Source organism: Varanus komodoensis, unplaced genomic scaffold, assembly GCF_004798865.1.
Source record: "Varanus komodoensis strain SLA01 unplaced genomic scaffold, ASM479886v1 scaffold33, whole genome shotgun sequence".
Taxonomy (NCBI): domain Eukaryota; kingdom Metazoa; phylum Chordata; class Lepidosauria; order Squamata; family Varanidae; genus Varanus; species Varanus komodoensis.
This window is the reverse complement of record NW_025335817.1, coordinates 6,658,695-6,674,802: the sequence shown is the minus strand read 5'-3', so window position 1 is coordinate 6,674,802 and position 16,108 is coordinate 6,658,695. Positions and strand designations below refer to the sequence as shown.

The window sequence follows — 16,108 nt, the reverse complement described above, 5'->3', positions numbered from 1 at the left end:
CCCCGAGGCTTCGGCGAATGGGGCGGCATAAAAATGTTTTAATAAATAAATAAAATAAAAATAAATAAAATATTTTAAAAAAACATCAGTAAACTGCATACTTGCTATTTAAAGTTCATAAAGCCTGAAAGTTGAGATCCTCCATCAAATGCCACAGAATCTATTAGAAACGTTGTCCCCCTTTGAAATATGGTCTGTGGACTGAAGTTTGTACTTGTAATGCAGAACTTTCTTCTGGGTGTGCATATGAAATTCAGTTTCATTATCAGTGTTCATTGAAATTCCTACTTTACAAAACAGATTGGAAAGCAAACTTTCAAAAGGAATGCCTAAGGGTTCACTTAAATCATAAGCCAGGCAGCTTGATTGATGGCAACATCCACTCTTATTAAAAGGTGCTGAAAATGCATCGAGCTTAATACAACATAAAAATTAAGGGTTAAAACAGCTTGCTTTAAAAATCATGAAATTCCAGATCAGAATTTCTGTCAAACTCTGCTAAACTGCTGCATAAAAATTGAAGTTGGTTTTTCTCATGCACATACTTAAAGTCAAATTAGAAGATGTTGATTTTTAAAAAGCCAATTGAATCAGTTTGATGGGTTAGTGATTAAGGAGCAAAGCAGAGGGCTATAGTCCTCCTTTTTCAGTCTTGAGTGAGATCTCCTTGAATATGAAATTTGCTTTTGGAAGAAATCCCCTACTAGTAGTTACTTAAAGCTATTGTTTTCCTCCAAATGGTTGACCTAAACATCAACAGATAACCCAAGCTATAAAGGGAAATATTTATATTGTGTTTCTTGCAGAAATGTTCCGTGGTGGAATGGGAGGCAGTATCGATAGAGATTTCGGTCGAAGTGATATGGCTATGAACCGTGGCTTTGGAGACTCATTTGGAAGAATGGGTAAACTTGCGTTCCTTGGCAATTCCTTGGCAAACTTGTATCTCCCATGGAATTGATTATCAAGCATGTAGCAAGCAAACTGCTTGCGCAAACCAACATTATCACTTCATACTCATAATCGTTCCCCTTCCCACTCAAAGAGAGTTTCCTGTGTTGTCTTTCTGGAGAATAACAGGATGCAGGGCTTTTTCCTAGGTTACTTTTTGAGATTGAATAAAATTTGACAAGTAACTTGAAGCAGTGGTATAATTAATTCCTAACGACTGTTAATTAACAGCTTTATTGAATATTGAGAGATGTTAATGCTAACTTGTGGACTTGATGCTTCATTGCAGTTCTTCCGACACTGAAGCATTTTTTAGAACATTAATACATCTTTTTTTCTGCTCTTTTTCCTGTCTAGGTTAGTTCTTGTTTAGATGAATATATTTAGAAGATAGTAAACCCACATATAATGGTGCGGTCATAAGGAAGTGGTTTTGTAGAATTCCCTAGCTTACAGTAAAACAGAGTATATAACTCTACTTTTTTTCTGTCCTTGTTTAGGTGGTGCAATGGTTGGTGGTTTTGCAGGAGGAATGGGAGCTTCTAATATGGGCCCAGTAGGATCTGGAATGAGTAGGTTGACCTGTTTCAACCAAATATAAATTCTGATTTTAGTAGGGTTTTGAGTACTAAGGTGAACTCAGGAAACTTGCCAGTGACAGGGAAAAAGCAATTTATTTCAGTATTTCGCTGGTTATGCTGCTGCAGTTTTAATTGAAGCTTATTAAGTTGTGCTCTTTTATGACATACATACTTGTATCTTGTCCAACTTCCTGTATGTTTAGTTGTTACAGATGTAGGAATAAAGTGTTTCCTGTGGCTTAAGATTCATTTTAAGACTGTCTGGGGTGTAGTATTTCTATAAACATAGCATATCCTGGAATTGGAGTCAAGTAAAACTGTAGTGACAGTAATTAGCTGTACAGAATTTCTGCTGACTAATTCACACAATGGTTAGTGGAAGTGAGATTCACAGAGTCATGCATGGCTACAAAATAAATGGAAGCATGTGTTAAGAATGCTAACTTCTCTGCACTGTAAGAATACATATTTCCACTACTTACTATAGAATATACTACCATTTGTCTTCTAAAGGCTTGATGCCATTTAATAAGGCATTTTTATTCTCATGAGACATCATGCTTTTGGCTGTGTGTGGAGGAATCAGGTTTTGGATGAATGAATTTGTATAAGGTGGTCAAAGGTGGATGCCTTTAACTTGCAAACCAAGTACCTTCCCCCAAGCTCTGGCCCTCCTCTGAGTGTCTTAGCAAATACATCCCATAATTTTAATATCTCTCAGTTGTTTGGAAGGATCTGATACTAACTAACAATATCAAAAGTCCATCACACAGTCAATAAATGATAATCATGACCTAATGAGCCTGCAGTGGCATAGTCATTCATATTGAATTTCTTTTGGCATGTCAGTTTGAGCTGCCCTAAATTTGGGTCTAGCAGTGGTATCCCAAAAGCTTGCCATGCTTGGAAAACAATATTGTGCTACTGGCGGTGGCAGCACCCAGTAGTTTTTAACTGGAAAATGTGGTTGCCACATGTATAGCCTCTTCACAAGAATCTAGTTAGTCTTCTCTGCTGACCCTCATCTGCATTTTCCATGCATAACATCACTTTATCAATGTAGAATATTAAGCAAAATTGCTGGTGGTTACCCATTTTTTTCTCAGATTCCTAACTTTGCCTGTGTGTTCCCCACCCCTTCTTTTTCTCTCTTTTGTTGGCAGGTAGTGGAATAAGTGGCATGAATAGCATGACTGGAGGAATGGGAATGGGAATAGGAATGGATCGGATGAGCTCCAGTTTTGATCGAATGGGCCCCACCATGGGGACTGGGCTAGAAAGAAATATTGATATGGATCGAGGGTTTGTGCCTGGTCCAATGGGAAGTGGTGTGAGAGATCGTGTAGGCTCCAAAGGCAACCAAATATTTGTCAGAAATGTAAGCATATGAATTAAACTAATTAACAGCAGAGTTCTTTTGCTTCTTCTCTTATGTTACTATATGCTTATCTTCATTTCAGCTTCCTTTTGACTTGACCTGGCAGAAGCTTAAGGAAAAATTCAGCCAGTGTGGTAAGTATTAGGGCATAAATGTAGCTGCCACTCAAATAAAGATAACCAGCCACAACAGAGATGCAGGGTGAAATGAGTCTGGCAGTGATTTATTGCTGGTGAATGTCCTGCAGCTCATACAGGGAATTCACCAGGTTTATTGGGACTTAATATCTCTGTGCATGAACTGAGTGGACTTGTCCTTTTTGGGGGAAAACCCAGGGTTTCCCAGAATACAATACATTGGTTCAGACATAAACACCAAACCAAATGTTGCAGTAATTGTGGCTTAGTCTCTAAACCTGTGATTCTCTAGCTGTGTTCTGCGGAACCCGAGCATTCCGCAAAAGCCTTGTAGGGGTTCTGCAAAAAAATCTCAAAAATCAAATTTAAAACTGATTTTCAAATGAAACTTCACAAGGCCAACTATTCGATTGTCAGTTGGCGTCCAAGCAGCACACAAGGAAATGCATCACATCATTTGGTTCCTAGGACTCAATTGCGTAGTGTCGGGAATAACTGAAAGAATTCATTTGGGACATTGCCATATAATTTGTTATATTTAAAATGATTTTATTTCCAAACCTACATTTTGCAAAGCACTCGGGCAATAGGAGCAGATTGAAAGAAGGAAGAATGTTGTGGGTTCACAATGCTCGGTAAAAATCAGGGATAGAGTTAGGGTTCCGTGGGAACAAATGCCATGTTCAGGTTCAATGACTGAAAAAGTTTGGAAACCGCTGCTCTAAACCATGAATTGTGTCTCACATGTAGAGGTAAACCATGGTTTGTGTATGTTCCTTGAGAATCTCCAAAGGGGCCTTACATGGTGATGCAGTGCCCAAAACTATTTTGTGTGACCTCTTGTGATAAAAGCAGTTTTCCCATACTGTATGGTTTCAGATACTATTTTGGTTGTATGGTGTTGATTGCTATGTCTATATCACAGCAAACCATGGTTTCGGTTTACATCGCAACCCACCTAGGTTTGAGACCACAATATATTACATCGACAGTTAGAAACTTGATTCCCCTCCCCCACCTTGTTGTTTATATATTTTGAGTCTCTTTTTTCCTGAGAGAGGAAAAGCATGGCGTGCATTCTGTAAACTGCATTTTATAAAATACTCCTTGATAACTGGGTCTTTCTTTAGTAATGTCAGAAAGTTGCTTGATGCTATGCTTGCATACTTTTAAAGTATAGAATCACTTTGGAGTGTAGCTTTTTTGTTTTTACATTCTGCAAAGCAAATGATTATCTGAATTAATGTTCACAACTTCAAAGTCTGCTTTCACAGAATTCTAAAGGGAATATAATTCCCATCATTATAATTATTGTGTGTACTGTTTGAACCATCTGTTTAAAAGGGAAGAGGGAAGCCTGCCTGTGGTTAAGTCACAGGTAGGCAATGTGTAGTTCCATAACTCCAGATGTTTTGATCTACGCTTTCCATCATTCCTCACCACTTGCTATGCTGGCTATGACTGATGGGTATTCTAGGCCAGAATATCTTGAGGGCTGCAAGTTGCTCACCCTTCGCTTAAGCTATAATTTCATTCCTTAACTGCATACTTCTTCAGTCTTAGATGTATCATAGTCTTCACAAAAATGTCTCATTTTTAAAACATCAATTTTCAGTGTCTTGTCATATCTGTTTGAAACTATTTTGTGTTTTTGTCCATTTTGTGTTTTTGTCCATTTTAATCAAACAACAGAAAGAAATAATTTGGTGTGAAATGTGCTTTTTATATTAACCTCTGTATGTGGCTTACAGAGTTAAGGTTTATGTTTCTTTATAATTTAGTATAGAGTTCAATTCTAGTGTAAGGTGGGAACTTCAAGGCTGATCAAAAAATGTATGAGGAGAGCTTTAGTTGGATGCACTTGATTTTAAGGGCCTTTAAGGGGGGAACGGTAAGCACAGTTTGAAGAAAAAATATCACTGAACCGTTCAAGGGTAATTTTAAAACCGTCCAAGGTTTTTGATGAATATGACTACTGTTTCTATTGCTTGAGGTTGTCCAGGTGGGAGAAAATCCCCCAGCATTTCTTGAGCTTATTCTGTTGCTGCTTTTCTTGTAAATAATCCAATTTGTCAGTTCAGCTGTACTCAAGTAGGTAGGGGGAAATGTTGGAGTATGTAAAGAAATCCAGCATTGTCAGAACCGTTGCAAGAGAAAGTTTACTTTGAATGAGGGTAAGCAGGAAATAGGATGTTCCAGGATAGGACACACACTCAAGGAGCAGACAAGTGACAGAGGATTGGGAAGTAAATGCAGTCGGCAGCTAATGTATAGGAGGAAATGATGGGTAGGCCGCTGGAGTACTGGGATTTGAGACGAGGCCATGTGGTGCGTCTGAGGCCCACACGTGTGGCCAATTTACTGATAATTTAAAGTTATGTATAGAGATTGTGGGATTCCTGTGTCCATGAGTGCATTGTAGGCTAAACTAAACTTTAACTTTGTTTGTTCAGGTCATGTAATGTTTGCAGAAATTAAAATGGAGAATGGAAAATCCAAAGGCTGTGGAACAGTCAGATTTGACTCACCAGAATCGGCAGAAAAGGCTTGTAGAATAATGAACGGCATAAAAATCAGTGGCAGAGAAATTGACGTACGTTTGGATCGCATTGCGTAATTTATAAGTACCTGTTAAGGAACATTCCTTTTGTCAGTTTAGCTTCCCTCTCTCCCCACCTCCCCCCAGTAGGTCATTTTAGTAACATTGTAAGCTTTACTTGAGTTGGAAAAACAAAACTTTTAAAACCCACCAGCCTTTAACAGTATAGTGTTTAATATACTGTGAACTTGTGGACTGACTCTTACTACGTTTTGGTTTTTGAAGAGAACTTTCCTGACTTGTTCGGTGGTATGAATGGCCACATCTTCTCACGAGGTCCTGAAGCTGTGGCGATTTGTGCCTCTCCAAAATCATGCTAGGTGTCTCTAGTCATTCAGTTTAAATGAATGGTTCTACTGTTTTTAATAAAACAAGCCATTTTCTCTGTTTAACAAAGACTGTATAGTAAGACTTGTTTTGTGTCAGACTTCCCCACATTGCAACTGTAATGTAAATAGTGTGCCTTCCCTCCCTTTCCGTTCGTTTTACGTGCATTGCTGGCCGCTGCCGCTTCTTTCTCTGAAAAGCAACACTTTCATTAGTTCTTGATAGTTTTGAGCTTGACAGTGATTTTTCAGTCATGATGTGGAATTTCTGTAAATAAGTTTTAGAGCCCAAAAGGAATTCTGGAGTTCTCATTTGACTAAATGAATAACTAGACTTTTAATCTTTGATTTTTTTAATTGCTGACTACAGTATTAAAAACAGCAACAAAACTAGTCACCACACATCTGGATAGGGTTGTTTGCTATGACTCCAAGTTCATAAAGAATGGTTAATACTGCAAATGCAAAGTACATGACTAGACAGACTGCCCCTAGTTTTTTGTCTAGCTTCCAGCCATTCAGGTGAACAGCCAAAAAAATAAAAGCAATGGAACAAACCAGAGAGATGGCAGTGTAGGTCAGACCACTGCTGTTCACCTGCACAGGAGTTGATGTGTCTACAAAGGCTGTCTTTATAAACCAGGGCAATCCCAAGCACAGCAAATCAAACACATTGGATCCTACAATGTTTGACATGGCCATATCGCCTCTTCCTGCAAGATAGAAACATTTTGTTGAAACACTATACTCAATTTTTAAAGTTTCCTATATCTTGATCACAAGAACGGCTGCCTTGTTTTTTAGTAATAATATGTCTGGGCAGTTCTTCAAACCCAACACCTGGAGGTGATCTAGTATTCTGTCTTGCAATGGTTGCCACCCAGCTGGCTTCTTAGAAGTTTTCTTAGCACCTGAGATAAAAAGTTTGGGGGAAGCTTCCTTTCCATTCCAAAAGCTAACAATTTAGGAGTTTGTTTTAATGTCAAACCCTGAGAGCATATGGGACTTTATTGTGTTATGCTGACATATCAACAAGGGGGAAATGCCCCCTCTCCAGTCTTCTCTGTGACTTCTTGATGGTATGGGTATGAAAGTGATGAACGGTGGCTTACCTTTCCTGGCCACCAGCACACTGGCAATTGTATCTGGAATGCTCGTTCCTGCTGCTAATAGTGTAAGACCCATTACACTTTCTGGAATTTTCAAAGTTTCCCCTAAAGCAGGAAAAAACCCCCACAAATCTTAGTTTTATTTCAGTGGTCAAAGAATGGATCAGATGGGGTCATACTAATGTTTTAAGGATGACTACTCAAAATCAAAATAAACAAAATATGGCAGCTTAGTCATTTGTACATCGAGAAAGTAAATATATTCTGGAAGGAGTTACTATGCTGCATCAGTCAGTCTAGCAATAATAGATTAAAATCTTTCAAGTTTGAAAATAACTAAGCAGCGTGAAAGCCTGCAAAATCTTCCTTTAAATGCAGCAGCAGATTGTTCTTGACAGTTGCAGCCCTCTTTTGGAATGGCTGCAAGCAAGTATAATCTCTTCTGTTACTTCAGTATATTTATCACATGAGCTCTTGAAGTCAGTCATATGAACAGCTAACCCCTTTTAATGATCAACTCTTGAAAGAAACACAAGTTCCCATGGGAGGAAGGGTGTGAAGTCTGCTGATAAACCTTAGTCTGAAACTTTCAAATGGCATTACTATGAAAGCTCAGATGTGGGAAATCAACTTTAAGCCTTTTGTTTCCAGAAACTGATGAAAGGGCACAGTCTTTATCACTGTAACAGTTGTTTAATATTGTTGAAATTTGAATACTAATGTCAGATCTGATTTGACTGGTGCTTCTGACACCTGAAATTAAATGAATTAAATACTAAACTTTCTCAACAATAGTTTGCTGTATAATCAAAGGTTAGATTCACATGTTTAACATTATGACTGTCATTTGTTTGTTCTAATCTTGCAATTGCATACTGGCAAATGGAATATAAGAAAGGAGTCTAGTACAGTCCAAAGAGGTTGATTGTTGGATTATCCTTAGAAACACTCCGTTTTGATATATAATAAATACAGGTGAGTATGACTTAAAGGAAGGGGCCCCTAACCCAATAGCGGATTACATGCCTTGCTCATACTCATTCCCATGTTTCAGTGAAAGGCATTGTGTAGCAGGACACAGAAGATTGAGAGTAGATACTGCAGGACTAGATAAATAGATCTAGTTTGTATGCAGCGCTAACACATACGTTATTTAAACTACAGTTTGTTGTCCTGCTTTAAGATTGCCTGGCAGGTGATCCAACAAACCATGGTTTGTTTTTTCCAGTTCCTTCATCCCAGCTGCCTTTGTGGCACTGCAGTACTGGCATGTAAAAAGCCTGGGCTTTTTGACAGCCCTTGCCTGCCGCCTTTTAGTCAGGTGAAAGAAACTGTGCATCTAGGTCTGCACATAATGATTGCCTTTAGTTCTGGGTTTGCATGTAACCCAGGTTTCCAACAAACCATAGTTAGTTAAACCATGGATTGCCATGTGCAAACCAGGTCTGACTTAAAGCTTTCTGTGTTAAATTGTTTAAGATATTAATTTCCTGCTTAGATAGCAATGTTAGCTACATGTTCTGGCTGTGCCCCATCTGTCTGTCTAAAAAACAAGAGTGCTGGGTCCATGGTTCATTTCCCATAAGAGATGTCTGAGTCTCTGTGTAAAAATCTTTCATCTCAAGCAAAATGCCCTTCCTTGCTGTGCTGTGCACAGAATGAACCTGCAGGTCCAGTGAGTGCAGCCTCCTTTCTAGAGAGGAGTGAGCTCTGGATCATTTCCTACAAAGTGCTCAGTGGGGGCCACCTGTGCTGGACCACGCAGGCTCGCTTGGCAGCGTCACAGTGCGTTGTGCCTTGCTACCTGCCAAGGAGCGTCTTGGCACGCGTGCTGGGGAATCAGAAGTGTTCTTTATTTGTAACTACTCTTTAGTGTGAGACATGCCCCAGGTACTTCCTTTCATAGAATGAGTTGGCCTTGGGTAAATGCAAGAGATTAAGAGTGTAGACAGGTCATCTTTGATAGTTAAGCAGAAGCATCACTGAAACCCAGATTTCCATTGTAACATTACTGATGGTTGTCTAAGGGAGGATTACACTGCTGGGCTGAATACCTACCTACTACTGTTACCATCCATACAAGAACGTAAGTAAATGCAGAAATCCACACTGCTGACATGAGGAATGTGAGCATGAACCAGTTCTTCCAAAACTGTCTTCTGCAGTCAGGGGTTGTCCAGTAGAGTACGGTAATTATTGGAAGGGAAAGCACCCACAGAACTCTCTTCAGATCTGCCTCAGGCACGGTGAACACACTTGGGGGATCTGCCCAAGAGAACCATTCAAGAATTGAAATGGGGGTGGGGGGACTAAGCCACGGTTTAAAGAATGCATGATATTTATGGCATTTGTGATTTATGTTCTTCATATCCTGCCTTTTTTCTCTTGCAAGAAACATAACTTTTACAGTTTGGACATGTACGTGGTTACCTACATATGAAATTTATAGGGCGTATTAGTCATTCCAATATTTTTTTTCTCCCAGGTTTTTTCTCCAAATTATTTTCTCCCAAGTTTTCTCAAAAACCCTGCAAATTACTACTTAAACATGACGTACAAGTTTTATGGTGCGTGAAGTTTAGCTCTCTTTAAAAACAATTAACAGGAAGCAAAAGGAAGATCATACCATGTATGTCCCACCAGCAATCCAGGTGTCTTGTGCATGTGAATGTCTGAGAGAGTATTACCTGATGCAGGACCTGTGCATTCCTGTTTCAGTTTGTCTCACCTGAGCCACACAGAGATTTAAAACACTTCAGCTCCCAGGATTCTAACTTGAGGAAACTTAGGAATATCCTAGAATTAATTTTGGACCAGAATTTCTAAAGCTGTCGGTATCCACAAGAGCCTTTTTTTAAAAAAAGGAACTGTTAGTAAGTGTGCATGAATACCTTCAGAAATTGTATCGAGTACATGTAAACTTAATGAAAGTTGTGAGTAATCGGACTCCTCATGAAAAATTCTGCTGTCTGTTCTTGACTGTCGTCGAACAAGAGGCTCCGTTTCTTCCTTCCATCCAATGAGTGGCTGCTGTTCAGCTTCTTCCGCAGTTACTGTGAAACAGGTACAGCATGGACTAAACTTCTTCATGATGTACTGGTTGATTTTAATGTCAAAGTAGAGCACCAAAATGTACACTCCATATATTAGCAGGAGTAAAGTGCATTCATACCTATAATAAAAATAACTTGTGTAAAAAATGGACAGTTTCATAGGAGATTTTCTGTACTTGGAGCATTTTATATTATAAAATTTTCCTGATTATAGCAAATCCCAGGGATTATACTTGGGGCCCATTCCATGCTTCCAAAATTTCTCATAGTAGCCTTTGGCTATGAGAGTCTAAGAGAGGACAGTGGGCAGAAGATTGATCTGGTCTTTGGCTAATTTGCAAGAGATGGCTGAATGGAAGAAAGCTGACAGTTTTTGTGTGAAAGGACTGTGAGTTCAAATCAGTTCTGATACCCTACAAAATGCTCAGCTCAACATTCTTTCAAGTGAATGTCTTTTCAACTAAGCTGCAGTTGGTGGGTATTCAGGGTCTGGTAAACGAGCAGAGGCAAACCCATTTTCCACAGCTGGCTAACCAGATGCTTCTACCAAGCCCACAAGTAGGAATGGCAACAACCTTCCCCCTATCTCAGTAGCCTCTAAGTCATCGGTCCTCAAACTACAGCCTGCGGGCTGGATACGACCCGCCATGGTCATTTACCCGGCCCGCCTCAGAGCTTTTGGACTTGCTCGGAGAAAACGATCTCTGAACGAGCAAGTGCAGGTGTTCTCTGAAACTCTCAGTTTTGGAGACTAGCAGAGAGCTGGCACATGCGCCAAATTGTGACAGCTCCCTTCAACTGTGTGCACCAGCTCTTCCCCCCTGTTGCACACATTTGTTGGCTCTGAATACAGAGCGGGAATACAGAAGAGAGGAGGGCAGTGGGAAGAGAGGTGAAGACAATAACAAAAGGTAGAAGGTAAGAAAAATATAACTTTTTATATGTCCCCGGGCTGCGGGCCAGGCTGTGGCCACCTCGCCAAGCCCGGGGGTGGACAGGTCGAGGGAGTGGGGCCGTGGCTCCCATGGCTCCGCCACAGCCTTGTCTGGGCAAGCTGCCACTGCTGCCATCGAGAGGCTGCCATGCTTCTTCCACCCGCGGTGGAGAGGCGGGAGGCGCCCTGCTTGGCCAGCCGTGGCCCCCCGCCTCAGCAGCCCTTACCTCTCCTCGCCACCCCATGCTCGCCTCTCCAGCCTCCCCCTCCTGGAGCTGGCCGAGCGCCTGTGAGGGGACCTTCCTCCGGCTTGGAAGCAGGGCGGCAGCGAGGAGTGGGAAGGCCTCAACCTCATGGCTTCCCCTCGTGTCGTGCTCTCCCTTTCGGTGGGTGGCGTGGCGTCATCTTGGGCTTCTGCTCCAGCCCGAGCGAGCAGAGCAAACATTTTTTACTTTTACTTTTTTTTTTCAAATTAATTTTTAATGTGCAGTGTGCATAAAAATTCATTCAATTTTTTTTCAAACTAAAGTCCGCCCCTCCACAGTCTGAGGGACAGTGAACTGGCCCCCCGTTTAAAAAGTTTGAGGATCCCTCTAAGTATTCAAAGGCGCAAGCTATCTGCAATGGGGAGTTGCTACTGCTAGAAGTCATTCAATGGCCTTACTCTCCAGGGATGTGTCTTTTAAAGTTGCTGATCACCACCACATAGTGTAGCGAATTTTATATTTTTCCACACTGAGTGAACAAGAACTTTCTGTCTGACCTCAATCTCCCTTCATTCTGCTTCGCTGGATGGCCCCAGGCTGTTGAGAGAAACACTTCTCTCCATCCACTTTATCCGCACTGTACATTTCATACACCTCTATCACTTCATAAGTTGTAACATTTCCTCATGGAGTTTCTTTGAACCCATGATCATTTTGGTTTTCCTTCTCTGCACTTTTCTCAGCTCGACAGTATCCCCTTTGAAATACTGTGCGTGTGATTTTTGTCAGTCCCACATCACATGCAACTAGAGATGTGTTCTTGCCATTTCCTGCCTACAGGAAAGCAAAGTACGTGCAACTATTACAGTTAAGTTTCTTGTATTTGTCAAGGTACTGCTCTTAAAGGTAAAGTTTCTCCATGACATTAAAGTTCAGTCATGTCTGACTCTGGGGGGCGGGGGGGGGTGCTCATCTCTGTTTCCTAGCCAAGGGAGCCAGCATTTGTCCACAGACAGTCTCCATGGTCATGTGGCCGGCATGACTAAACACCGAAGTGCACGGAACGCTGTTACCGTCCCACCGAAGTGGTTCCTTTTTATCTACTTGCATTTGCATGCTTTTGAACTGCAAGGCTGGCAGGAGCTGGGATAGGGCAACGGGAACTCACCCCGTTGTGCAGATTCGAACCAGCGACCTTTCGATCAACCAGCCCAGCAGCTCAGCAGTTAAAACCACTGCGCCACCCACAGCCCTTTTTATACTGCTCTTAAGTCATGCCAAAATTGGAATCTCAAGCGTCTTGCATATTGATAAATATATAGGATGTATTTCTTTATTAGATTTTTATACAGCCTTTTTTTTTTTTTAACAAAGAACTCAAAGCAGCTTACATCATTCTCCCACTCTCAATCTTGCTCCCTCAACAACAACCCTGTGCAGTAGGTCGGGCTGAGAGTCTGACAGGTCCAAAGGCACTCAGTTGGCTTCCTGGCTGAGCAGGGACTAGAACCCAGATCACCTGAGTCCCAGTCCCACGCTCTTAACCACTATGCCACACTGGTTTTTGGTGATGAAGCATTTGAGAAAATACAGTTAACAATTAGGGCTGCCTACCAGTTGATCATTGGCTAGTTGATAAAATTAGTCTTATCACCAGAGCTTTAACATAGGAGGCTTTTGACATACTGAAGGAACTTAGAATAAAAACCTATCGTATACATAAGCAAACTTAAATACATCCCTAATTCTTGATCAAACCAATGAATCAACAGATTAAAACAAACAGCTTGTAGTAGGTTATGTTAAAGGGCTTGCTACTCACTAGTAAGTGGTCAATATCTCTGGTTGTACATTCACACATTACTTAACATGTAAATATCTAGCTTTCTGGTGACCATTCACAGAACACTAGGCAGGCAGTAAACTTACCAGTAAACTTTATTGTCGATTATCATTGCAAGAACAGCTGCTGAACTAATTGCATAGGCTGTACAGTCTCTAAAAAGCGGCCAGCAAGAAAGTCTCAAAACCTACAGAACACAATTCAGACATACTGTTATGGATTTTTCGAATACTTGGCATTTTCTGCATGATGTGTTCTTAAATTGGGTGGGGCTATTGGGTAGATCAGACTTTCCTGGTTATTTCTCTGAGGAATTTACAGTAGATAAGGCTCTTCAATTTTCCATTGTTGAATTGTTACAGAATCTGATTTACAGCAACTCAGACATAGATTTCTGTTTGTCTGTGCAGGTCAACTTGGTCCATTGCTCATGGGCTTTAGTAGTTAACTAGATTTGTCTTCCAAGCCAACATCTTGTTCCAGTTGACGGACCTCACGGTTCTAGTAAAATGTCAAATGGATCCTGCAACCCTGAGGTTTGCCCTTCCTTACCCCAGTTCATCTGGAAATGCCATAAAAATATCAATAACACTGTATTTATTCTTACCTACATAAAATGGGCTATGGTGCAGTCTATAACTGTAATAAATAATGTTTACACATAATGAAATGTCATTATACAACTCCTGTATTTAGCTTTCAGATTCTAGCTTTCAGCTTTTTAACAGTTAGCAAAGCACAGTGACTGGCTTGCCAAAAGTTTTTACTATCTTCAAATTGATTACATGCCATTTTGCCACTATGTTAACTTTAATTGCCCTCAGAGGAAGTTTGCTTTGGCAGGAGGCCATGAGAAAACAGTTTTGAGAGAATCATAAAAGTCAGTATGTACCACACTAGTTAGAAGCCCGCAAGCTGCACAGATACCAAGAAGGTTGTAGATTGCAGAACCGAGGATGGTGCTGAGTCCAATGTCTCCCTTTGTGACGAAAACTCCTAAAAGGGAAAGTGGAAATTAATTCTGTTGAGTGATGCTTAGCAAGTGGGATGCAAAGAACTCTTGTTCAAATGTGTGTTTTAACTTTACCTAAGAAGGCTGTGACTAATTCAGGGGCAGAGCTACCAGCTGCCATGAAAGTTGCTCCTGCAACATCCTGAGAGAGGCCCAGGGCTATGGTAAGGAACAAAGAGGAGAAAAGCAAGAGAAATATTTCTGAATATCAGGGCTGCGGCTAACTCTGAGGTAACAAGTGTAGCAATAAACCCAGGGCTTAGAATACAGGTTGTACCAACATACGGCAAAACGTGGCCGTGGTCAATTTGAAATGGAGGTGGCGGACTTGCTTTATTGCTCCCACCTTGGGTGGGCAGGTTGTATTCCCTTTGGCTTCTCCAGTTAAAATGCTGCTGCTGACATTCTTTCAGTCAGACAACAGAACTCCACCTTGGAAAAGGTGTGAGAGATGTGGAGGCATTCCAGAGTGGGTGCAGGCGAAAGAAGCAGGATCAAGAAGGCCAGCATGATTTCATTTTAAGCTTTTAGTGCCTTGGGAGAGGCCATCATGACCTTGAGGCTGTGGGGTTGGGGTGCGGTGAGGGGGATTGCAAAGAAACTGGGATTCCACCCAGGGAGCCGTTGTTGGAAGAAGGGAATGGAGTGTGGTAATCTGGAGCCTGTGGAGGCCTGTTTCACTCCCAGACCGAAACCACTCTCCTCCCGAGTTTAAGGATCAGGTTAGCAAAAAGGGAGAAAGCGCTTTTCCCTGTGACCCCTAAGGATGGTTGTAAATCATTATAAGGCCAGGGTTCAGACTGTCAGAACCCAGTCACTGCTGGCCTAGACAGAGAGGAACACAAGCAACATGGCTTGGTTTAAAGCAGCGTTCTATGTTGCTGAATTCCTATGGCAGGATAGATCCCCAGACACACTTTCTCTTCCACAAATTACAGCCAAACTCTGCAACTCATCCTGGAAACTCAGTTTGTACAGGAGTGGTACCAGACACTTATATTCTTTTAGCAGAAGTACATACAGACCTGTCCATAATTTGGTTTTTCCATTTTGTACTGTAATATTTATAATTGTTTATCAGTATTTACATGCTGTTGTAAACTACCCATATAGCTTTAACTATTGGGTGGTATAGAATAAAGATAATACTTGTTTTTCTAGCTGTTTGCCAGTGTCACTTTGACTTGGTGAACGATTCATTGTTCTCTTTAATAGATTTATATACTGCTATCCATATATAAAAATCTCATAAGAATGCCATTTATTTAATCTTCAAAATGATGGTTTCAAACATTGATATAAAATGAAGTAATATACCAGTATACCAAAGGTTTGTTAGTGGTACTTGATAACCTCAAAACTACTTGCAGGATGTTTGTGCTGTAAAAAGCAAGAAAATGCTGCATAAATTTGCATAGTGAGATGGGTTATTTCAAGACTTCAATTGCCATGTGAACAGAATAATTTCAAATGGTGGTTTAGTTTTTGTAGAAGAGATTTACCTTAAACAAGCAAACAAACAAACCACAACATGCAGATAAAAAAGCAGTAAAGGACCAGTGTGGCATAGTGGTTAAGAGAGTGGGACTGGGACTCAGACGATCTGGGTTCTAGTCCCCGCTCAGCCATGGAGCCAACTGGGTGACTTTGGGCCAGTCACAGACTCTCAGCTCAACCTACCTCACAGGGTTGTTGTTATGGGGACACAATTGAGAGCAGCAGTAGGAGAATGATGTAAGCTGCTTTGAGTTATTTGCAAGAAAAAAGCAGGGTATAAATCTAATAAATAATGAAAAACTTACAGTCACTGATTATTTCCAGGGAAGGGAGGAAATAATTATCACATACAATGGACACAGCCAAGAACATATAAAGAATGATAATGAAATAGATAACGATGCCTCCATCTTCTCGCTCCTGTTGTGTAAAAAACCCTTCTGGGAATTCTGAGGATGGAGAGAGTATACACTGGCTTCTGT

The 16,108-nt window shown here is 40.9% G+C and overlaps 2 protein-coding genes across 8 annotated transcripts in view; one reads left to right on the top strand and one right to left on the bottom strand.

Moving 5' to 3' along the window:
* The window catches only part of MYEF2 (myelin expression factor 2), a 27,656-nt gene extending 17,619 nt beyond the window's left edge, over positions 1-10,037 (top strand). For 4 of the 7 annotated variants that reach the window (XM_044438771.1, XM_044438770.1, XM_044438767.1 and 1 more), the window contains 5 exons: positions 807-905; positions 1,452-1,523; positions 2,696-2,910; positions 2,993-3,044; positions 5,501-6,042. In XM_044438771.1, coding sequence (XP_044294706.1) covers positions 807-905; positions 1,452-1,523; positions 2,696-2,910; positions 2,993-3,044; positions 5,501-5,664 — 602 coding nt within the window. In that variant the 3' untranslated portion in view covers positions 5,665-6,042. Of the gene's footprint in view, positions 1-806; positions 906-1,451; positions 1,524-2,695; positions 2,911-2,992; positions 3,045-5,500; positions 6,043-9,566 lie in introns of those variants that run through there. The other 3 variants (XM_044438772.1, XM_044438769.1, XM_044438768.1) reach the window with 2 other exon arrangements.
* On the bottom strand, positions 6,239-16,108 carry SLC24A5 (solute carrier family 24 member 5). Its single transcript, XM_044438774.1, has 8 exons — positions 15,932-16,108; positions 14,205-14,288; positions 14,010-14,113; positions 13,204-13,304; positions 9,973-10,253; positions 9,140-9,346; positions 7,085-7,186; positions 6,239-6,685 (listed from the first exon to the last, which is right to left on the bottom strand). Exons 1-8 carry the CDS (start codon positions 15,996-15,998, stop codon positions 6,363-6,365), a joined length of 1,269 nt encoding a protein of 422 aa, XP_044294709.1. The 5' UTR covers positions 15,999-16,108; the 3' UTR covers positions 6,239-6,362.